Source organism: Jaculus jaculus, chromosome 6, assembly GCF_020740685.1.
Source record: "Jaculus jaculus isolate mJacJac1 chromosome 6, mJacJac1.mat.Y.cur, whole genome shotgun sequence".
Lineage (NCBI taxonomy): Eukaryota > Metazoa > Chordata > Mammalia > Rodentia > Dipodidae > Jaculus > Jaculus jaculus.
In genome coordinates, this window is record NC_059107.1 from 3,597,556 (window position 1) to 3,621,662 (window position 24,107).

At 41.7% G+C, this 24,107-nt stretch overlaps 1 protein-coding gene across 1 annotated transcript in view; it reads left to right on the forward strand.

Moving 5' to 3' along the window:
- Positions 1-24,107, forward strand: part of Rad50 (RAD50 double strand break repair protein) — a 68,756-nt gene that overhangs the window by 17,534 nt on the left and 27,115 nt on the right. Inside the window, exons 10-19 of the mRNA XM_045152755.1 lie at positions 866-1,048; positions 2,053-2,210; positions 4,326-4,501; positions 5,842-6,079; positions 11,199-11,388; positions 12,629-12,755; positions 13,181-13,374; positions 18,049-18,159; positions 20,191-20,283; positions 20,357-20,470. Of these exons, the coding sequence (XP_045008690.1) occupies positions 866-1,048; positions 2,053-2,210; positions 4,326-4,501; positions 5,842-6,079; positions 11,199-11,388; positions 12,629-12,755; positions 13,181-13,374; positions 18,049-18,159; positions 20,191-20,283; positions 20,357-20,470 (1,584 nt within the window). The remainder of the gene's footprint in view (positions 1-865; positions 1,049-2,052; positions 2,211-4,325; positions 4,502-5,841; positions 6,080-11,198; positions 11,389-12,628; positions 12,756-13,180; positions 13,375-18,048; positions 18,160-20,190; positions 20,284-20,356; positions 20,471-24,107) is intronic.

A 24,107-nucleotide genomic window follows, 5' to 3' on the forward strand; every position in this document is an offset into this window, starting at 1 on the left:
ATTGGTAACAAAAAGCCATTAATGTCTCTATGTAGACATAGTTCTACTAATTGTTTTTGAGGCAAACCCAACAGACTGCGTATATATGTATGTATGTATGTATGTATTTTATAATTTCAGAGAGAAAAAGAGGGAGAGAGAGAATGGGCATGCCAAGGCATTCAGCCACTACAAATGAACTCCAGACGCATGCGCCCCCTTGTACATCTGGCTTACATGGGTCCTGGAGAGTAGAACCAGGATCCTTTGGTTTTGCAGGCAAACGCCTTAACCACTAAGCCATCTCTCCAGCCCCCAGACTGTCTTTTTATGTGAGAGAGAGAGAGACAGAATTAGCACGCCATATCCTGTAGCCACGGCAGTCGAGCTCCAGATGCATGTGCCATCTTATGCACATGTGTGACCTTGTATGCTTATGTCACTGTGTGTCTCTCTTACCTGGGATCTGGAGAGTCAAACGTGAGTCCTTAGGCTTCATAGGCAAGCATCTTAACTGCTAAGCCATCTTTCCAGCCCCCCTATTTTTTCTCTTAATTGCTATTTATTTTCCTGTTTGGTCATTCTGGATTTATTTACTAATAATTATCAATAGAGCTTAGTACTGTAACTTTATAAGATTTTCTCTGAAGCTTTGTTTTTTTCTTGCTGAACATAAGCAAAATAAGATATTTGGATTATTCTGAGAAGTGAGTCTTTTCAGTAGCAAGAGGGAAAGTTTATTAAGAGAAAGGTCGGTATGTTCTGCAGATAGGAGAGTAGGCTATTTTGAAGGGAGACAGCCAGATAAGTAGTTTCCAATATACTTTGTTATTATTTTAACCACAAAAGTATGCCAAACTATGCATTTATTTAAATTATTGATTAGGAACATGAGCTAAGCAAGGCTGAGAAGAACAGCAATGTAGAAGCCCTAAAAACAGAAGTAATACGCCTCCAAGATGAGAAGGCCGATCTAGACAGGGGCTTGCGCAAGCTGGACCAGGAGATGGAGCAGCTCAACCGCCAGACGACGGCCCGCACCCACATGGAGATGCTGACCACAGACAAGGCAGGCCTTTGCTTCTCGCTCTCTGTCCTCTGTGCTTTTGCAGTTCTACCTGGGAGCCAGCACGGATGGATTGGTACTATCCTTGCATTGAGAGGTTACTGAGCCAAGTATTAAAAACAAACCTGTTAAATCTGCTTTTCTAAGTTATGGAAGACTTACTAAGGGAGAGCGTGGAAGCAGGAGAAGAAAGAGTGGAAAAGCTCTCAAGTCAAAAGTAGTCCCTCCCTCTCCCTTCCAGTGGAAAAAAAATCTCTTGTCACACCTAATATCCTTTTGTTTTTCTTTTTTTGGCTTTTTGAGGTATAGTTTTGCTCTAGCCCAGACTGATCTGGAATTCACTATGTAGTCTTGGGGTGGCCTTGAACTCACGGCAATCCTCTTACCTCTGAGCCTCCTGAGTGCTGGGATTAAAGGCATGAACTACCATGCCTGGCGCTGTAGGGTCTCACTGTAGCTCAGGCTGACATGAAATTCACTATGTAGTCTCAGGGTGGCATCAAACTCACAGTGATCCTCCTACGTCTGCCTCCTAAGTGCTGGGATTAAAGGCATGTGCCACCACGCCCGGCTCTGGCTTATTTTTTTAATATTTTATCTTTATTTATTTGAAAGAGAGAGAATGAACTCCAGATGCTGTGGCACCTTGTGCATCTGGCTTACATGATTCCTGGAGAATCAAACCTTGGTCCTTTGGCTTTGCAGACAAGAGCCTTAACCACTAAGCCGTCTCTCCAGCCTTTGCACCTAACATACTTTAAAATATATATATATATAAATATTTATTTGATGGGGGGGCAGATAGAGAGAATGGGTGCATCAGGGCCTCTAGCCACTGCAGACAAACTCCAGACACATGTGCCATCTTGTGTATCTGGCTTACATGGGTCCTGAGGAATTGAACCTGGGTTCTTGGGCTTTGCAAGCAAGCACCTTAACCGCTAAGCCAGCTCTTCAGCCCTCACAGACTTGATTTTTAAGTGTTTCTGTTTATTTTTAACTTATAGGCTGACAAAGATGAACAAATCAGAAAAATAAAATCTAGGCACAATGACGAACTAACTTCACTACTGGGGTATTTTCCTAACAAGAAACAACTTGAAGACTGGCTTCATAGTAAATCAAGAGAAATTAATCAGACCAGGGATAGACTTGCCAAATTGAAGTAAGTTGTTGAAACATTACTATTATAATATCATTCATGGTCTTGCCGTAGCTTAGGTTGACCTGGAATTCACTATGTAGTCTCAGGGTGACCTTGAACTCAGCAGTCCTCTTACCTCTGCCTCCCGAGTGCTGGGATTAAAGGTGTGTGCTACACACCTGGTTCATGCATGCTTTTGGTTCCATGTGGGTAATGGGAAATTGAGCCCAAGTTGTCAGACTTTATAGGCAAGCACCTTTAACTGCTGAGCCATTTCCTCAGCCTTTAATTATTATTTTGATTAGGGCTTCTTGATCCTTAAAAATTTGAAAATTAGGATTCAAATTCCAAAGTTCTCTTTTTATCTCTGTGAATGGTCCATTGCTCACCTTTTCCCCAGACATTGCCTCAAAAAGTGATTTGACAGCACTCGGGAGGCAGAGGTAGGAGGATCTCCGAGAGTTCGAGGCCACCCTGAGACTACATAGTGAATTCCAGGTCAGCCTGAGCCAGAGTGAGACCCTACCTCGAAAAACCAAAAAAAAAAAAAAAAAAAAAAAAGTGATTTGATAAAAAGATAAATTTTTTTGTTGACAATTTTGAGGCTTTGGCCATATTAAATTTGTGGTGGTTTTTGTTTGAGATGGAGGTCTCAGTATGTAACCCAGATAAGCCTTTCACACAAGATCCTCTTTTCACACAAGATCCTCTTGCCAAGTCCCCCCAGTACTAGGATTATAGCTGTGTACCACCATGCTTGGCTGAAAAATAGTGTTTCTTTTACAGGGTCTTGAAATAGAATACTGGGGTTTGAAGTTTCCATTGGGAGTTGCTGCTATATAAGGGATAATCAAGGTGATTAATATAAATGATGTCACCTTGAAAGAGCTGTGCAAAGAAAAGGTGTCATAGTTAAACAGTAGGAAAGACCAGAGTTGTCTGGCTAAGAAGGAGTGATGATGGCAACAGGACGGCCTGGGGACCCAGGGTGAGGCAGCAAGCAAGAGTGCCTTGGGAAGACCAGCCTTCTAGGAGAGGGCTGGTGGCCTCCGCACTTCGTAGAGCTCAAGTGGAAGGAAGACAGCTCTGCCTGGAGGAGGCGTGTTTAGGGGCGTCACCGTAGAAGTGTCACTGAGGTCTCTTTCCCAAGGCTATGCTGTGCCTCACGCTGGGGAGTGTTTGGATACATTCTCCAAAGCAGACTTCTCAGAACGGTGCTGTTTACCACCTACTCTAAGGAATCAACATACTTTTCTGTTTTTTTAAAAATATGCTAAGGAAAATACATTCACTTGATGATATAACTTGCTGACGCATCATGGCCTACCCATATTAAAATCTGTGAGTGAGGAAGTCAGAGGCAGGGCAGCTTCATTACACTAGTAAGCAGGATCTTTGATGAGCAGTCAGGTTGAGCAGATGATAGAACAGGAAGGGGACAAAGGAGGGCTGGAGGGATGGCTCAGCTGTTAAGGCATTTGCCTTCAAAACCAAAGGATCCCGGTTCAACTCTCCAAGACCCATGTTAGCCAGATGTGCAAGGAAGTGCACACGCCTGGAGTTCACCCTCAGTGGCAGGAGGCCCTGGCACGTCCATTCTCTCTCTATCTGCCTCTTTCTCTCTCTCAAATAAGTAAATAATAAAATAAGAGGACAAAGGACAGCCTTTCATAGGAGCCTTTATAGGTTGTGAGAGAAGCCAAAGGTCACATGCCCTTCTTTCCCTCCAGTAGACCCCCTAGCAACTTCTGCTTGCTGAGCCTTATAACCTGGGGGCTAAGACCAGTAACCCAGAAATCAAGCAGAACCCTGCCAGTCTAAATTTTTCTTGAGCAGGTCCATGATGAGGATTGACAACTTAGTATCTGAGGGAGCATTAAGCCAGAGGCCGACTGTTACCTGGACTGATTTAAGTATTGTGGTTGGGGCCTACCTCAGTGGTAGAGTATGTGCTCAGCATGCTCAAAGCCCGGGCTTCCATCACCAGCAAAAATTAATTTTTAAAACTTAGGGTATTTGGTTATATCAAATCCGTGTAATGATGGCAAAATTTGTCTTGTGTCTCCCTGCTCAAATTTTTCTGTTTTCAAATTACCAAATTTATTGTTTTTTGTTTGTTTGTTTGTTTGTTTTTAGCAAGGAGCTAGCTTCAGCTGAGCAAAATAAGAATCATATAAATAATGAACTAAAGAGAAAGGAAGAGCAGTTGTCCAGTTATGAAGACAAGCTGTTTGATGTTTGTGGTAGCCAGGATTTTGAAAGCGATTTAGGCAGACTTAAAGAAGAAATTGAAAAATCATCAAAACAGCGAGGTAAGTTCATTATCCTTTGTATTACGGAAGCGTTTCAACTCTTCTGAACTTCCACTCACCAGGAAGTAAGTGCTAGGACTAGGAGGTGCCAGGGGCTGGAGTGGTAGCCCAGTGGGTAGAGTGCTTTGCTGTACAAGCATGAGCACCTGGATTCGGATCCTCGGTGCCCATGTAAAGTGCCAGGCCTGGCAGCACATGCCTTTAATCCCAGAGCTGGGGAAGTAGAAACAGGAGGATCCTTTGGACTTGCTGGCTAGCTAATGTAATTGATAAAAAGCCAAATTGATAAGCTGTAGGTTCAGTGTTAGTTGTCTCAAAAGTAAGAGTAATTAAGGAAGGCACTCCTTAACTTCTAGCCACTAGATCCACACACACATACACAAAAAGGAAATGGAAAACAACTTTATTACAGGGCCAAATGGCTTGTGTCCACTCCTGGCTGTACAACTTACTGTGTGACTTTGGGCAGCTTATTGAAGCCTGCATATACATATTTTAAACTTTAATCTATGAAATGAAGACAAAACTACCTGCCATGCAGGGTATTAAAGAGGAACACATGAAAATTGGCTGGGCATGGTGGTATACAGCTTGTTTTGAGGGGATAGTTGGGGGCACTTTGAGGTAGTGTCTTGCTCTGGCCCAGGATGACCTGAAATTCACTACGTAGTCTCAGGGTGGCCTCAGACTTACTGCAATCCTTGTACCTCTGCCTCCTGGGTGCTGGGAGTAAAGGTGTGTGTCACCACACCTGGCTGGCACACACCTTTAATCCTAGCATTCGGGGGGTTGAGATAGGAGAATCACTGTGAGTTAGAAGCCATCTTGAGACTACACAGTAAATTTCAGGTCAGCATGGGTTAGAGCAAGACCCTATCTCAAAAAAAAAAAAAAAGAAAAAAGAGCATCACATGAGATAAGAGGGAAGTCCAGAAAACAGCAACTGGCATATAAAAAGCTCTTGATAAACTGTTACACTTCTTGGGCTGGAGAGATGGCCTAGAAGTTAAGGCACTAGCCTGTGAAGCCCAAGGACCAAGGTTTGATTCCCCAGGACCCACGTAAGCCAGCTGCACAAGGTGGCGTGTGCTCCTGGAGTTCATTTGCAGTGGCTGGAGGCCCTGGCACCCCCATTCTCTATCTACCTCTTTTTCTCTCAGCATACATGAAATAAAATATTTTTTACACTTCTTATATGTGACCAAAAATAGTTTATATAGACCTGAAATGTCAGAGAATTTTTCATTTAATTTGTGGTACATTTATGAATCAAGCAGACTATTTATAGATGAAAATAAGTGTTTTCCTCACTGGAGATTATTGACTTATTTTTTTACTAGCTATGCTGGCTGGAGCTACAGCAGTTTACTCCCAGTTCATTACTCAGCTGACAGATGAGAACCAGTCCTGTTGCCCTGTCTGTCAGAGAGTTTTTCAGACAGAGGCTGAATTACAAGAAGTCATCAGTGACTTGCAGTCTAAGCTGAGGCTTGCTCCAGATAAACTCAAGTCAACTGAATCGGAGCTAAAGAAAAAAGAAAGACGGCGTGATGAAATGCTGGGGCTTGTGCCTGTAAGGTAAAAATAGGGTTTATTATTACATATTGCATCCACACCGTGAAAGGTGTCCAGGAAATAGCTGGCATGTGGTAGATCCTTAGGATTCCCTGTAATGTTATTTATATAATAGAAGAGTCAGTAACCTTGTTAAAAGATACTGTTTCTTAAATTAGTCTGTGAGTAGGCATAGTCTTTAGTGTGTATCTGTTGCTCTCAAATAAATCAAAAAAAGAAAAAGAAAAAAGCCAAACACTATACAGATGAAAAAGATATTTTATAAACAAGGCAGTGCCACACATGGTGACTCACACCTAGATTCTAGTACTTGGGAGGCTGGGCTAGGAGGATTGACTTGAGTTTGGGGCCAGCCTGGGCTACAGAGTAAGTTCCAGGTCAGCCTGTACTAGAGTGAGATAGTGCCTCAAAAAAACAAAACAAAAAACAAACTGACAAAAACAGGCAGAAAAGGAATATGAAGTCTTAGAGAAGTTGGTTTGACATAGTCAAGGGCAGAAAAGGAAGATGGAAATCAGAACCCTGTGCAGAGGAGTGGGGCCCACAGTGCAACAAAACGTTATCTTGGCTTAGGGAATTATTTGAAGGGATTGATTCCCAGGTTGGGAAGACAGAGCTAGATTATGTTCAGGCCTAGTTATAACTCAGTAGGTGAAAATCCATCCAAGGGATTTAATGAGAGTATTTTAGGAAATTGAATCTAATGTTAATATATGGAGTAGATAGGATGGGGAAAATCTCTGCAAGAAAAAAAAAAAAAACCCTAGAAGAATATATTGCTCAGCAAAAATGAAAAAGGGCTTTAGGAAAGGAGACGGTGTAAGAAGATTCTTTTATGGCATTCCAGGCAATACAAAATCTGAGTTTGACCTGAAGGTTAAAGGGGAAAGTGATAGAAGATGAGCTGAAGGAGGAAGTAGGAGACTGGAACATACTTTATCAAACTCTTCAGAGGAAATAATATTTTCACTGGGCGTGGTGGCACACACCTTTAATCCCAGCACTAGGGAGGCAGAGATAGGAGGATCACTGTGAGTTCGAGGCCACCCTGAAACTACATAGTGAATTCCAGGTCAGCCTGGGCTAAAGTGAGACCCTAACTTGAAAAACAAAAAAAGGAAAAGAAAACAATATTTTCATTTAAATCCTCAACCAACACTAAATATAAAACCACCATTGTGAGTGAAATCTCAGGTAAACATACACCTGTTTATCATTTTAATCTAGTACTAACTCAGGTACCTTTATTATAGAATCTCATGTAATAAAACTCAGGGGCTGTAGAAATGGCTAAGTGGTTAAGGTGCTTGCCTGCAAAGCCAAAGGACTCAGATTCGATTCCCCAGGATCCATGTAAGCCATATGCACAAGGTGATACATGCATCTGGAGTTGGTTTGCAGTGACTAGAGGCCCTGGTGTGCTCATTCTTGTACTACCTGCTTGTTTCTGTACTCTCTCTGAAATAATAAATAAATGATTCTAAGCTTAAAAAATTTTTTTAAAGAGCAGTATTTTCCCCCATTTTTATCAAAGGCTTTTTTTCAATATCTCATTGTATGGGCCTTTTAACATACAATCCCCTTGGAAAGAAGAATGCTGCCAAAAATGAGCGAGTTGTTTATTGGGAGGAAAAGGAAAGAAGGAAACTTCAGGAGAGTCCATTTGAAATGTGGCACTTGAATGGAGACCTGGGAGGAGGACTGAGGAGGCGTCCATGCAGTTGCCCAGGAAAAGCGTTCCAGGAAGTTACTGACATACGCTAGCTGGGTGTGGTGGCGCACACCTTGAATCCCAGCACTCAGGAAGCAGACGCAGGAGGATCACCGTGAGTTCGAGGCCACCCTGAGACGACAGTGAATTCCAGGTCAGCCTGGACTAGAGTGAGACCCTACCAAAAAAAAAAAAATCTGATTTAATCATTCCTCATTATGTGTAAGAAAGTTGATCTTACAATGTATACAGTTATGATTCTTTTTTTTGTTGTTGTTGTTGTTGTTTTTCGAGGTAGGGTCTCACTCTAGCCCAGGCTGACCTGGAATCCGCTATGGAGTCTCAAGGTGGCCTCGAACTCACAGTGATCCTCCTACCTCTGCCTCCCGAGTGCTGGGGTTAAAGGCACAGCCGGCAATGATTCTTTATTAAAACTGATTATCTAAAAACTCATGGCCTGTGAGAAAAGTATATTTATAAAAATAAAAACTGAAATGTCATAAAAATGAAAAAGTGGACTCAGAGAACAGTAATTGATTTTGTTTGTTAGAAATGGGATCTCCCAGCCCAGAGAAGCCCCACAAACTTGCCTTGTGCAGAGGTGATGACCTTAACTTGTTCTCTGCCACTGTCTCCCAAATGCTGGGCTTCGGGCTTTGGGATGAGCCCCACCCCGCCTGGAGACTAAGGTATCTTAACAGCCCATTCTCCAGGGAAGTTTCTTTTTTGTAGAAAAAGTTCCATCTTAGATCTATCATTTTGAAAGTAATAAAAGTATGGAATTAGTTGCTCATAATCTATATCCCTTTATATTGACTCACATGAAACAAAAATGCTTCATACTTTGTGATAGAGGAAATTACAGGTCTGTTGCCACAAATCATTATCAGCAGGGACGAAGTAGAGCAAGAACACGGGCTAGAGCTGGACTGTGACACCTCAGTGCCATTTCCTAGAGGGCCAGCACGCCAGCAGCCGCAGATGGGGATCAAGTGATCAACACAGCAGACTATGGGAGACACCACAGTACACAGGGGCTACCCCGCTTGAGTCCCAGTTTCTGCTTATGTTGATTTAATGTCTTATAGTTTTTATTTTAAAATAATAGATTTCTTTTTTTCTTTTAATTTTTCACTTATTTGCAGATGAACCCCAGATGTATGCCCCACTGTGCACCTGGCTTTACTTGGGTACTGGAGAATTGAAGCTGGGTTATTAGGCCTTGCAGGCAAGTGCTTTAACTGCTGAACAATCTCTCTAGCCCCTGATTTCTTACACTTTTTTATCTCACTGATGTGAGAATTAGGGATATTTCTCTTTTTAAATCTCTTATTTATTTATGTATTTTATTTGTAAGCAGAGAGAGAAGAGAGACAGAGAGAGAATGGTCATGCCAGGGCCTCTAGCCTCTGCAAACGAACTCTAGATGCATGTGTCCCCTTGTATACCTGGTTTTATGTGGGCACTGGAGAATTAAACTCATGTTGTTTGGCTTTAAGTGTTACTGGTTCGCAGTTGTCATCAGAAGTAGATATGACCAGGCGTGATGGTGCACACCTTTAGTTCCAGCATTCAGGAGGCAGAGGTAGGATTGTTGTGAGTTTTAGGCCAGCCTAAGACTACATAGTGAATTCCAGGTCAACCTGGGCTAGAGTGAGTGAGACCCTACCAGTAGTTAGTAGATATGGAGCCAGTGCCTGCCTAGGAACAGTAATTTGCTAGTTCAAGTAGTGACAATCAGTGATCGACAGTTCTCGTACCTTAAGCCCATGTAGTGTTTGGTCTCCTTTCTCCCCTCTGTAATTATTTGTTTTTCAAAGTAGCTCTATCCCAGGTTGACATGGAATTTACTAGGTAATGTCAGGCTGGCCTCTGACTCACAGTGATCTTCCTCCCTCTTCCTCCTGAGTGCTGGGATTAAAGGCATGTGCCACCATGCCTGGACACTTCTGTAATTGTTTTTTGTTGTTGTTGTTGTTATTGTTTTTTATTACTTATAGAAAGATTATAAAGCTACAGAAAATGGGCTGGAGAGATGGCTCAGTGGATAAAGGCGATTGCCTGCAAAGTATGATGGCCTGTGTTCAAGTCCCCAGTACCCACATAAAGCCAGTTGCACAGTGGCACCTGGAGTTCATTTGTAGTGGTATGAGGCCCTGGCATACCCATACTCACGATCTGTCATTTTCTCAAATAAGTAAACAAATGATTTTAACATTTCAGAGAATAGACATGTACTCTTTACCTGTCTTCTTTGTGTTAATATTTTATGTAGCCATATATAATCATCAATACCAGGAAGATAGCAGTGATACAATTTGGCTAACTGAATTAGAAGTCGTACTTGAATTTCATCAGTTTTCCCACTACTGTTCTTTTTCCATTCCAAGATCTCTTTCTTTCTTTCTTTCTTTTTTTTGGTTTTTCAAGGTAGGGTCTCACTCTAGCTCAGGCTGACCTGGAATTCACTCTGTAGTCTCGGGGTGGCCTTGAACTCACAGCAATCCTACTACCTCTGCCTCCCAAGTGCTAGGATTAAAGGCGTGTGCCACCTCGCCCGGCTTTTAAACTTGTTTTTTTTTATTATTATTATTTTTCTTTAGGCTCCTACAGTCTGTGTAGCAGTGTTCCTTGTTTTTTATGGTCTTGACACTTTCTTTTTCTTTGTTTCTCAAGGCAGGATCTCACTTTAGCCCAGGCTGACCTGGAATTCACAATGTAGTCTGAGGATGACCTCGAACTCACAGCAGTCCTCCTATCTCTGCTGTCCAAGTGCTGGGATTAAAGGTGTGTGCCACCACAGCTGGCTGGCCTTGACAGTTTTGATGAGTACAATCAGTTAGTTAATTTGTAGAATATCTCTTTGGCAAACTCCCCAGTAATAATTATTACAAACAAAATCTAGCACTGGATATGAATACCAAGCAGAAGTTTAAGAAATAGGATGTTCCCATTTTCTCAATGTGTCCTTCCTCAGATATGTCTTCTTTTATTTAAAATATTTTTATCTACTTATTTGAGAGAGAAAGAATGGGTACAACAGGGCTTCCAGACACTGCAAACGAATTCCAGATGCATCTGGCTTCCATGGGTCCTGGGAAATTAAACCTGGGTCCTTTGGCTTTGCAGGCAAGTGCCTTTACCTTTAAGCCATCCCGCCAGCCCCTCCTAAGATATTTCTTAGTTACAGAGAAAAAATACTTTGCAGTGAAGAAAACTTGCACCACCATAACCAAGTAAGTAAGATTAACATCACAAGTAATACAACACATTGACATCATTGTAGCTACTGTCACTGTGCCCTTTAAAGGAACAACGTCACTTCTGTGGTATTCTTGCCAAAACTATGTAACCTCAGTGTAATCAAGATAAAACACCAGCTCGCTTGCTTGTATCTATTTTTCTCTTAAGGCAAAGTGTAATTGATTTGAAGGAGAAGGAAATACCGGAATTAAGAAACAAGCTACAGAATGTCAATAGAGACATACAGCGCCTAAAGAGTGACATAGAAGAGCAGGAGACTCTCCTGGGAACAATAATGCCTGAAGAGGAAAGCGCCAAAGTTTGTCTGACAGATGTTACAATCATGGAGAGGTTCCAGGTAAGTAGTTTTGTTTTTCTTCAAGGCAAGGTCAAGTGCCCAGGCTGACATGGAACTCACTCTCTAGCTCCTGGCTGGCCTCAAACTCACATTGATTCTCTTACCTCAGCCTCCTGAGTGCTGGGATTAAAGGCATGAGCCAGCACATCCAGCTGGGTAAGTTTTTATAGTTTAAGACAAAATAGTCCCATTGCCACTTGAATGGAAATGTGAGTATGTTAAAAATAGTAGCTTCCAGGCATGGTGATACACTTTGATCTGAGCTCTTCGGAAGCAAAGGTAGGAGAATATTATAAGTTTGAGGCCAGCTTGGGCTGCAAAGTGAGTTCTAGGTCAGCCTGCGTGAGAGGCAGACCCTACCTCAAAGGCACTTGCCTGCAAAGCCTAACGACCCAGGTTCCATTCATCAGTACCCATGAAAGCTAGATGCCCAAGGTGGCCCATGTGTCTGGAGTTCCTTGCAGTGGCTAGAGGCCCTCTATTTGCCTCTTTCTCTCTGCAATAAATAAGTAAATAAACAAACAAGCTACAAAACTAAAAGATCTTGGGCTGGAGAGATGGCTTGGCGCTTAAGCACTTGCCTGTGAAGCCTAAGGACCCTGGTTCAAGGCTCAATTCCCCAGGACCCATGTAAGCCAAATGCACAAGGTGGCACATGCATCTAGAGCTCGTTTGCAATGGCTGGAGGCCCTGACGTGCCTATTCTCTCTCTGTCTCTCTCTCGCTTTGTCTCTCTCTGTCGCTCTCAAATAAATGAAAATAAATTTTAAAAAATTTCCCAGTTAAAAAAAATTTCAAAATCTTGGGCTGGAGAGATGACTTAGTGGTTAAGCGCTTGCCTATGAAGCTTAAGGACCCAGGTTCGAGGCTCGATTCCCCAGGACCCACATTAGCCAGATGCACAAGGGGCTGTACGCATCTGGAGTTCGTTTGCAGTGGCTGGAAGCCCTGGCATGCCCATTCTCCCTCCCTCCCTCTTTCTCTGTGTCTGTCACTCTCAAATAAATAAAAATAAACAAAAAATTTTTTTAAAAATTCTAAAATCTTGACATTGAGCCAGTCGTGGTGGCACATGCCTTTAATCCCAGCACTTGGGAGGCAGGAGGATCGTCATGAGTTCAAGGCCACCCTGAGAATGCATAGTGAATTTCAGGTCAGCCTGGGCTACAGTGAAACCCTACCTCCAAAAACCAAAAAAAAAAAAAAAAAAAAAACTTGACATAACTGTTCTCTTTTTAAGATGGAACTTAAAGATGTTGAAAGAAAAATTGCGCAACAAGCAGCTAAGCTACAAGGGATGGACTTGGATCGAACTGTCCAACAAGTCAACCAGGAAAAACAAGAAAAGCAGCACAAGCTGGATACAGGTGATCTAGTCTGTCCTCACATGCCATTGACTTGAGCATCTCCAGCACAGCTTGTTACAGTCATGTGCCTGCTGCATAGCCAAAGAATTTGTTTTCCTTCCAGCCACAGTGTGTTCATTCCCTTCTTGAAGCACACTCACCTGACTTGGGCTTGGGCTTGGGCAGCAGAGGTGGGGCAGTAGGAGAGTATCAGACGAGCTGTACTCTTGCTCGGTCCTGTCTGCCCTGTGAGCTTCATCTGAGTAACAGGAGGGGACGGTCGGCAGCAAGGAACTAGAAGGGCTCTTGTTACGCTCTTGTTGTACACAGTGGGCCGCATAGAAATTCAGCCTTCATGAGTTCCCATACGTATATAAATGAAAGGGTAGTAATGCTAGTATTTTCAGTGCCCTTACATTAACTACCACATCAATATGTTTTTGTAGTTTCCAGTAAGATTGAATTGAATCGTAAGCTTATACAGGACCAGCAAGAACAAATTCAACACCTAAAAAGTACAACAAATGAACTAAAATCAGAGAAACTTCAGATATCTGCCAACTTGCAACGTCGTCAACAACTAGAGGAACAGACTGTGGAATTAGCCACTGAAGTTCAGTCTTTACTCAGAGAGATAAAGGTCAGAATATTCATACACATTTTTTTGTTTGTTTGTTTGTTTGGTTTTTCTAAGTAGGGTCCCACTCTAGCCCAGGCTGACCTGGAATTCACTTTGTAGTCTCAGGCTGGCCTTGAACTTACAGCAATCCTCCTATCTCTGCCTCCCAAGTGCTGGGATTACAGGTATGCACCACTGAGCCAGATACATGTTTTTAAAGTTTGTTTAAACATAAAATTCTCTTTTCTAAATATTTATTTATTTATTTGAGAGAGGGAAAGAGAGAGAGGAGGAGAATAGGCATGCCAGGGTCTTCAGCCACTGCAAATGAAGTTGACACATAAGCAACCTTGTACATTTGGCGTAGGTGGGTACTGGGGATTCGAACCTGGGTGTTTAGGCTTTGCAAGCAAGCACCTTAACCACCAAGTCATCTCTCCAGCCTGAAATTCTCTTTATTATCATGATAGTCAGCACTATAGTCATGAGAATCAAAAGAAACTGGTATAGGAATTGTTGGTGTGAGTCCAGAGTCTCACAATGTGTACTAACAAAGATTCCTAGAAGGAAGAATTTGGCCATGGTAAGGAAGCAGCTCCCTGGTTAAGTAGTGAACTTCCTGTTCTGGAGGTGCTCAGGTGATGGTGGAGTAACTAGACATGGGAGGAAGTTTGTATTAAGTGTAAATGCTCTGTCCATGGCAGGCACTGTCACAGTACTGCTTCCACTGGATTCCATGTGTAATCCGAGTCCTTACCAGCACTGCGAGCAGCCATTTAGTTAGCATGTGTACTGAAATGCACTTGCCAGGCCTTTTAGCAGCTTAATCTATGAAGAGTTCAAACAGTGATCTTAATCTAGGTTCTCGTAATGATACCTGCTTATTCAGTAAATAATAAGTCACTCAATCTATTTAACATGAACTTTTCTTTTTTTTAATTTCTTTTTTTTATTGACAACTCCCATAATGGTAGACAATAACCCATGGTGATTCTCTCCCTCCCCCTCTTTCCCCTTTGATTCCACTCTCCATCATACCTATCTTCCCTCTTAATCAGTCTCTCTTTTATTTTGATATCATCATCTTTTCCTCCTGTTATGATGGTCTTGTGTAGGTAGTGTCAAGCTCTGTGAGGTCATGGATATCCAGGCCATTTTGTGTCTGGAGGAACATTTTGTAAAGAATCCTACCTTTCCTTTGGTTCTTACATTTTTAAAAATATTTTTAATTTTTATTTATTTGAGAGGGAAAAAGGCAGAGTGAGAGATGGAGAGAATGAGTGTACCAGGGCTTACAGCCACTGCAAACAAACTCCACAAGCATGTGTCACCTTGTGCATCTGCTTACGTGGGTATTGGGGAATTGAACCGAAGTCATTTGGTTTACAGGGAAGCGCCTTAACTGCTAAGCCATCTCTCCAACCCCTAGTTCTTACATTATTTCCACCACCTCTTTCGCAATGGACCCTGAACCTTGGAAAATGTGATAGAGATATTTCAGTGCTGAGCACTCCTCTGTCACTTCTTCTCAGCACCAGAGTACCTTCTGAGTCATCCCAAGGTCATTGCCATCTGAAAAGAGAAACGTCTCTAACCAAAAGTGAGAGTAGCATTAACATATGGGTATGAACATTATGAGAAATGCTTGCCGGACAGTTTGATATATATACTATATACATAATATGTGCATTTACCCAGATAGCTGCAGACGTCACACCCCTAGGGCTCATGACTACCCCTGCTACAGGTTTTCAGTATCAGAAATATATTCCCTCCCATGGATCGGGCCTCCAGTTCAATTAGAGAGTAGTTGGTTTCCCCCATAACAAACATGCCACTATTGCACCCATTGGCTCATTTGCCCTGGCTGGCCAAATATAAGGCTTCCAGTGTCTACTGTTGAATATCTCCACTGATGATTTCTCTCTCTTTCTCATTGAACTGCATGCTCTGTAGCTTTTTCCAGCTTTCTGTCAGCTGGTCTACATGGAGGGGCTTTTCAACTCAGCTCCAGCAGGATTTCTCGGTGACCTTGCAGCCCAAGTATGTGGAGTCTTCAGCAGTAGGGTCTTACCATCTATTCCTGGTGGGAAACGAAGAGCCTCAACAATGGCCTCTAATGTTTTGGGGGCATCATGGATCTCCCTGGCCAACAGCTCACTGGAAGGTATCCCATCCCTGGCACTGAAAATTTTCTAGTAACAATCTATGGCTTCTGAGTGTTCCATTGTCCAAAAAAGTAGGTTTCTTTATGACTTATTTATATCCCCTTAGATTTTGATTAGTCCTTTCTCCACCTTTCCTTTACTCAATCTTTTCCCCTGACCTCACTTAGGCCTTTTCATCTCCATTAATCTGTTTAACATTAATTTTTATAAATATTCCTTTATTCCTTAAATAATTTTTAGACTACAAATTATCAGAAGTTTTGAATATAGGACAAACAATACTACCTTGTTTTAGTGTTATTTAGCTATAAAACATTTTAACATTTTAATTTTAACATTAAAATGTTTACTATCCTGCAACTCTATTGAGTTAGATAACTAAATCTCCTTTTTTTCTTTCGCTTTTTTGTTTTATCCAGGTAGTGTCTCACTCTAGCCCAGGCTGTCCTCAAACTCAACCAATCCCATTGATGCCTCCCAAGTGTTGGGATTAAAGGTGTATACCCCCATGCCTAGCACTAAATTTCCTTTTTATAGAAAAAAAGAAATAGGGTTGGAGAGATGGCTTAGCAGTTAAGCACTTGCCTATGAAGTCTAAGGACCCTGGTTTAAGGCTGGATTCCCCAGGACCCACGTTAACCAGATGCACAAGGGGGCGCACGTGTCTGGAGTTCATTTGCAGTGGCTGGAAGCCCTGACATGCCCATTCTCTCTCTCTCCCTGTCTGTGTCTCTTTCTTTGTCTGTTGCTCTCAAATAAATAAATAAAAAATAAACAAAAAAAAATTTTTTTAAAAGAAACAGGTTTACAGATGTCCCATGAGTTGCTAAAGGGAAGTAAGGTTGATTTTCAGATAGATCTTCTAACATCAAAGACTCTTGTGGGGGGGAGGGAGGGAATTAACATGGGATATATTTTTATAATCAATGGAAAATGCTAATAAAAATTTTAAAAAGTTAAAAAAAGACTCTTGACTTCTCACCACATCATACCACTTCCCAGCATGAGGAAATACACTGGCACTGAGGTCATAGTAAATAATTGTGTCTGCCCTTAACCTTTATAAATCCTGAAGGTATTTTAGGATCTCGGTGTTTATTGTTTTTGTTTGTTTATTTTGTGTATTTATTTATTTTGGTTTTTCAAGGTAGGGTCTCCCTGTAACCCAGGCTGACCTGAATTCATTATGTAATCTCAGGCCTCAAATTCAGTGATCCTCCTACCTATGCCTCTCATCTGCAGGTTTAAAGGTTGTATGCCACCACGCATGGTGAGTTCATCATGTATAAACCATGGTTATATTATGTGTATGTTTATCAAGTTGTTATGAGGTACATGCTAGGGACCTCTGACAGGTAAAATAGTTTATTATTTGAAATCCAAAGTAAGAGTAGGCACACCAGCATCAGACCAACGGTAGAAGAGAATGCTGGACTGAATAAACTCTCCTATTCTGTGATCCCACAGAGCTGGTATAGGTTCCTGTTGAACTCATGAAAATTCATGCCTAAAGATTACAGAATCTAGTCAGTGACTGAGGCAGAGTGGTAAAGAGGAAACTCAGGGACTGGGCTAGGTTAGAATCTCAAATGCTGCATTTACTGTTGTGACACTGGACAAGTCATTCTTTGGGCCTGTTTACTGTTCAAGTTTGAGATGAACATAGTGCTGCTGGCCCATTAACTTTTTTGTTTTGTTTTGTTTTGTTTTTTTTCTAAGGTAGGGTCTCACTCTAACTCAGGCTGACCTGGAATTCACTATGTATTCTCAGGGTGGCCTCGAACTCTCCGCAATCCTCCTATCTCTGCCTCCCGAGTGCTGGGATTTATAAAGGCATGTGCCACCACGCCTGGCTTCATTAACATTTTGACATGAATGATAGAGGACGACAAAGAGAAAGGAACATCAGAATAGAAAGACTGGTCAGAAAGGGGAGGGAGTTCCGTGGGACATGAGTGAGTGAGGGGGACAAAAGAAGGGCATTGTGGAGGAGATTGTGACCAAAGGACAGTATGTTCATGTATGAACATTCTCAATTAAAAAAAGAAAAAGGAGCCAGGCGTGGTGGCACACGTCTTTAATCACAACATTTGGGAGGCAGAGGTAGGAGGATCACCATGAAGTTCAAGGCCACCCTGAGAACACATAGTGAATTCAGGTTAGCCTGAGCTAGAGTGAGACTCTACCTCAAAAACCAAAAAGAAAAAGAAAAAAGAGTCAGGTGTGGTGGCACACACCTTTAATCCCAGCACTCAGAAGGCATGGATAGGAGGATTGCCATGGGTTCAAGGCCACCCAGAGACCACATAGTGAATTCCAGGACAGCTTGGGCTAGAATGAGACCCTACCTTGACAAACCAAAGCAAAACAAAAAAGTATTAAATTCTCAGATTTGACAGGATTGTCAAGAGAGGAACAAATAAGTAGTTGACATTAAGGTCTGACAGTACATGTTTTTTACTAAGGCTGTCAAGTCTGACACTAAGAAAGGTAATGTAATATTAGAAGACTGGTTTTGTATTTTCAGGATGCTAAGGAGCAGGTAAATCCTTTGGAAACAACCTTGGAAAAGTTCCAGCAGGAAAAAGAAGAGTTGATCAACAAAAAACAAACAAGTAACAAGGTGACACAGGATAAAGTAAGATTTCATTTATGTATCTACTTGTCAAACATCTATGTTAAATATTTATAGCACCATTATTTCACAGGACACTGAATACCTTTTTAGGGTAAACAACATTTGCGAGTTCCTTCTATAGTAGTGACTTAGGTTTGCAGTGCTGGAAATTGAGTACTCTAGGTGAGCACGCAACACAAAGTTGCAAATCCAGCCCTCATGATGCACGTCTTGTTTTTGAGGCAGGATCAGCCTGACCTGAAACCCACTTTGTAGCCCAGCATTGCTTTGAACTCACAGCCACTTCCCTAAGTTAAAGCCTTGCTCCTTATGCCCAGCCTTGATGATACAGATTTTTTTAAATAATTTTTTTCTAAACTTCATTAATTTGGGAGAGAGAGAGAGAATGTGCCCATCAAGGTCTCTTGCCACTGCAAATGAACTACAGGTGTAAGCACCTCTTTGTTCATCTGTCTTTACATGGGTACTGGGGAACCAAACCTATGTCAAAAGGCTTTGCAAGCAAGGGCCCTTTAACTGCTGAGCCATATCTCCAGCCCTGTGATACAGGTTTTTGTGTTTTGTTTTGTTTGTTTGTTTTTTGGATTTTCGAGGTAGGATCTTGCTCTAGCCCATGCTGACCTGGAATTAGTTTCAAGCTGATCTTGAACTCAAAGCAACCCTCCTACCTCAGCTTACTGAGTGCTGGGATCAAAGGCATGCAGCACTCCACTTGGCCTGTGATACAGTTTTGTCATTTGAATTTTTTTGTGTGTGTGGTAGTCTTGCTCTAGCACAGACTGACCTGGAATTTCCTGTGTAGTCTCAGGGTATCTTCAAACTCACTGTGATCCTGCTACCTCCGCCTCCCGAGTGCTGGGATTAAAGGCATGCACCACACCCTAGCAAAATTCTTATTAAAGATAGGTGTGGTGGCTCATTTCTATAATTTTAACACTTGGGAAGTTGAGATAGAAGATTGGCAGTGAGTTCAAGGGCAGCCTGGGCTAGAGTAAGACCCTCTTTCAAAAAGGGTGGAGCATCCGGGTGTGATGGTGCATACCTTTAATCCCAGCACTTGGGAGGCAGAGGTAGAAGGATCACCATGAGTTCGAGGTCAGCCTGGTCTAGAGTGAGATCCTACCTCGAAAAGCCAAATAAAATAAAATAAAAAGGGTGGAGCTGGGCGTGGACACAAAGAAGGGTCACTGTGAGTTTGAGACCAGCCTGAGACTACCTAGAGAATTCCAGGTCAGCCTGGGTTAGAGTAAGACCAAAACTTTAGTGCACTTCCTGCCCAAGCATGAGGGCCTAAAAGTGCCTGAGGTCAAATGATCCCATGTAAAATAGCTGGGCATGGCCACACATACCTATAACCTCAATCCCATAAAGTGGGGCAGAGACCAGGGAGTTGTCTGGGCTTATAAAAACAGCCTACTCAAATAAGAATGGGTGGAACACCCCCACAGTGCTTGTTCCTGTGCTCGTGCATTCTGAAGCCAGAAGAGACCATTGGGTGTTCTCTGTCACTCAGCCACAGGGTCTCTCACTCTCAGTGATTTTCCAGTCAATTCTTCCAACAGGACTGGGGTCTCAGACATGCACTGCCACATCTCGCTGTTCATGTGGGTGCTGGAGAATCAAACTTAGGGTGAACCAGGACTTCTCCTCAGGTCCTCATGCTTACATGGCAAGCATTCTATCTGCTCAGACCCATCTCCTCACCAGCTTTTTGTTTTTGTTTTTCCAGGTAGGGTCTCACTCCAGCCCAAGCTGACCTGGAATTCACTATGTAGTCTCAGGCTGGTCTCAAACTCAAGGTGCTCTCCTACTTCTGACCCCCAAGTGCTAGGATAAAAGGCATGCACCACCAGGCCCAGCAATTCCTTTTATTTTTTATTTTTTGAGACAAGGTTTCACTATGTAGCTGTGGCTGTTTTGGAACACACTACAAACACCAGGTTGCATCCTTCAGCTTATCAATTTTTAGAATTAAAGGCATGAACTACTATGCCTGGCTCATCTAGTGTAATTTAATAAATTTCTCCCCAGATCAGTGATATCAAAGAGAAGATTAAAAACATTCTTGGTTATATGAAAGACATTGACAATTATATTCAAGATGGAAAAGACGAATACAGGAAGGTAAGTTCACACAAAATCATGTATTTGTTTATATCTTTATTTCATGTGCTTAAGGTATTTTCTTCTTTTGTAGCAAAAAGAAACTGAACTTGATAAAGTAATACTTCAGTTAAATGAATGTGACAAACACAAGGAAAAGATAAATAAAGAGATGGGAATGATGAGACAAGATATTGATACACAGAAGGTAGGTCTTTTTAGTCATGGCATCACTTACACCATCTTTTCTGTGGTGAGTTTTATTTATTTATTTTTGTTGTGAGCTTTCTCATAACAGAAGATGTATTGAATGAAAATGTAAGAAGAGCAAAACAATTCCGTGACATTCTTTTCTTCTTTATTTTCAGCAGAAGGCTTATGTGGATATTACCATTCATAGTAATTTATAACTGTAGTTAGTATATATATTTTGTTTGTTTGTTTGTTTTGTTTTGTTTTTTATTTTTCAAGGTAGGGTCTCACTCTAGCCCAGGCTGACCTGGGTTTCACTATGGAGTCTCAGGGTGACCTCAAATTCATGGCGATCCTCCTACCTCTGCCTCCTGAGTGCTGGGATTAAAGGCATGTGCTACCACGCCTGGCCAGTAGTTAGTGTTTTTTTGTTTGTTTGTTTGTTTGTTTGTTTTGTTTTGTTTTGCTTTGGTTTTTCAAGGTAGGATCTCACTCTAGCCCAGGCTGACCTGGAATTCACTATGGAGTCTCAGGGTGGCCTCAAACTTATGGCGATCCTCCTACCTCTGCCTCCCGAGTGCTGGGATTAAAGGCATGCACCACCACGCCCGACTAGTTAGTATATTTTGATCTGTATATCAACTCATAGGTTTGTCACATTCTTCCAAGGTCTTACTACGGAGCTCAGGCTAACCTTGGATATGTGCTCCTTGTGCCTCAGCCTCCTGAGCGGTGGGTCAAGTGTGTCACTCTCGCTAAGTGAGAGGTGGGTCGGTGTGTCATTCGCGCTGAGTAAGTGGTGAGTCGAGTGTCCTCACTTACTGAGGCTTAGTACTCTTTTCCTTGTTAAGCCATGTGGCAGTGAATATCTTTCTGCAAGTATTTGCGTCTTTTCTTACTCTTACTAAATTTACACAAAAGATGTCTAATGTAATCTTAAAAGTTATCTGTATGGAAAATATTAGGTCATTTTGCAGTTGGTTCCTGTATTACTTTTTGCTGTTAAAGAAATTAATTTCCACAAATTAAAATTAGGTTGAAAAGCTATTTTCCACATGCTGTATGTAGGCATGTAGTTAGTGTCTTTGGAAATGACATCATTTCTCTCTTCCTGTGTCTTAATCAATGTTTGCTGTTTAAGTACCTGGTGTTAATGGTGCTTAAAAGTCTCTTTGAAGCTGGGAGTGGTGGCGCACACCTTTAGTCCCAGCTCATGGGAGGCAGAGATACGAGGATCACTGTGAATTCGATGCCACCCTGAGACTACATAGTGAATTCCAGGTCAGCCTGAGCTAGAGAAATATCCTACCTTTGCAAACCAAACAAAAATAAAAAATAAAAGTCTTCTTTGAAAGCATGGGGATGTCACCCACTGGTAAAACATCTGCCTAGTATATATTAGGTACTAGGCAGATCAGCTTTCTACTAGCTTTCTGGCTATTCCCCCAGGAATTTCTTTTTTCTTTTTTTGCTGTTAGTTGTGTTTGATTTTCTGGGTTTGTTTGTTTTTTAATTTTTTTAAAAATATTTTTTATTGACAACTTCCATAATTATAAACAAAATCCCATGGTAATTCCCTTGCTCCCCCACTTTCCCCTTTGAAACTCTACTCTCCATCATATCGCTTCTCCTTCAGTCAGTTTCTCTTTTGTTTTAATATCATGATCTTTTCCTCCTATTATGATGGTCTTGTGTAGATAGTGTCAGGCACTATGAGGTCATGGTTATCCAGGCCATTTTGTATATGGAGGAGCACACAGTAAGGAGTCCTACCCTTCCTTTGGCTCTTACATTATTTCATCCACCTCTTCCGCAATGGACCCTGAACCAGGGAGGTTGTGATTGAGATGTTTCAGTGCTGAGCACTCCTGTCACTTCTTTCTAGCACCATGATGCCTTCTGAGTCATCCCAAGGTTACTGCCATCTGAAAAGAGAAGGTTCTCTGGCCAGAAGTGAGAGTAGCATTAATATATGGGTATGAACATTAAAAGAAGTGCTTACTGGGCAGTTTGGTATACTTTTAACCAGACACCAGCAGACGTTAACACTCCTAGGGCTCATGACAACCCCGTTGTAGGTTTTCAGTATCAGGGATATATAACAGATGTGCCACTATTGTACCCATTGGCTCATTTGGTCTAGCTGGCCAAATATAAGGTTTGCAGTGTCCACTCTTGAGTATCTTCACTGGTGATTTTTCTCTCTCCCATTGAACTGCATGCAGCATGGCTTTTTCCAGTTTTCTGTCAGCTGGTCTACATGGAGGAGGATATCAGCTCAGTTCCAGCAGGATTTCTCTCTGTTTAGTTCCATAGCTCATTTTTTAAATGGGTTGTTTGATTTCTTATTATTGAATTTTTTGAGTTCTTTGTATATCTTAGATACTAATCCTCTATCAGATGTATAGCTAGCAAGGATTTTGTCCCATTCTGTAGGTTGCCTCTTTGCTAAATTCACAGTGTCTTTTGCCATACAATAGGCTTGTAATTTCATTAGGTTCCAGCAATTAATCTGTGGTTTTATTGCCTGAGCAATTGGGGTTATATTCAGAAAGGCCTTGCCAAGGCCAATATGTTGAAGGGTTCCCCCTACTTTTTCCTCTAGCAGTTTCAGAGTTTCAGGTCTGATGTTAAGGTCTTTAATCCATTTGGACTTACTTCTTGTGCATGGAGAGAGATAAGGATCTACTTTCATCCTTCTACAGATACATATCCAGTTTTCCCAGCACCATATGCTGAAAAAGGCTGTCTTTTCTCCAATGAGTATTTTTGGCACTCTTGTGAAAGCTCAGGTGGCTATAGCTACCAGGACTTACATCTGAGTCCTCTATTCTGTTCCATTGATATACATGTCTGTTTTTGTGCCAATACCATGCTGTTTTTGTTACTATGGCTCTGTAGTATAGGTCAAAAGCAGGTATGGTGATACCACCAGCCTTATTTTTGTTGCTCAAAATTGTTTTAGATATTTGAGGTTTTTTATGCTTTCAAACGAATTTTTGGATATTTTTTATATTTCCGTGAAGAATGCCATTGGAATTTTTTTTTTTTGCCTTTACCATAACTTTTTAAAATTTTTTTAACTTTTTAAAATTTTTATTAGCATTTTCCATGATTATAAAAAAATATCCCATGGTAATTTCTTCCCCCCCCCCCGACACTTTCCCCTTTGAAATTCCATTCTCCATCATATTACCTCCCCATCTCAATCATTGTACTTACATATATACAATATCAACCTATTAAGTACCCTCCTCCCTTCCTTTCTCTTCCCTTTATATCTCCCTTTTAACTTACTGTCCTCTGCTACTAAGTATTTTCCTTCTCACGCAGAAGCCCAATCATCTGTAGCTAGGATCCACATATGAGAGAGAACATGTGGCGCTTGGCTTTCTGGGCCTCGGTTACCTCAGGTAGTATAATCCTTTCCAGGTCCATCCATTTTTCTGCAAATTTCATAACTTCATTTTTCTTTACCGCTGAGTAGAACTCCATTGTATAAATGTGCCACATCTTCATTATCCACTCATCTGTTGAGGGACATCTAGGCTGGTTCCATTTCCCAGCTATTATAAATTGAGCAGCAATAAACATGATTGAGCACATATTTCTAAGGAAATGAGATGAGTCCTTTGGACATATGCCTAAGAGTG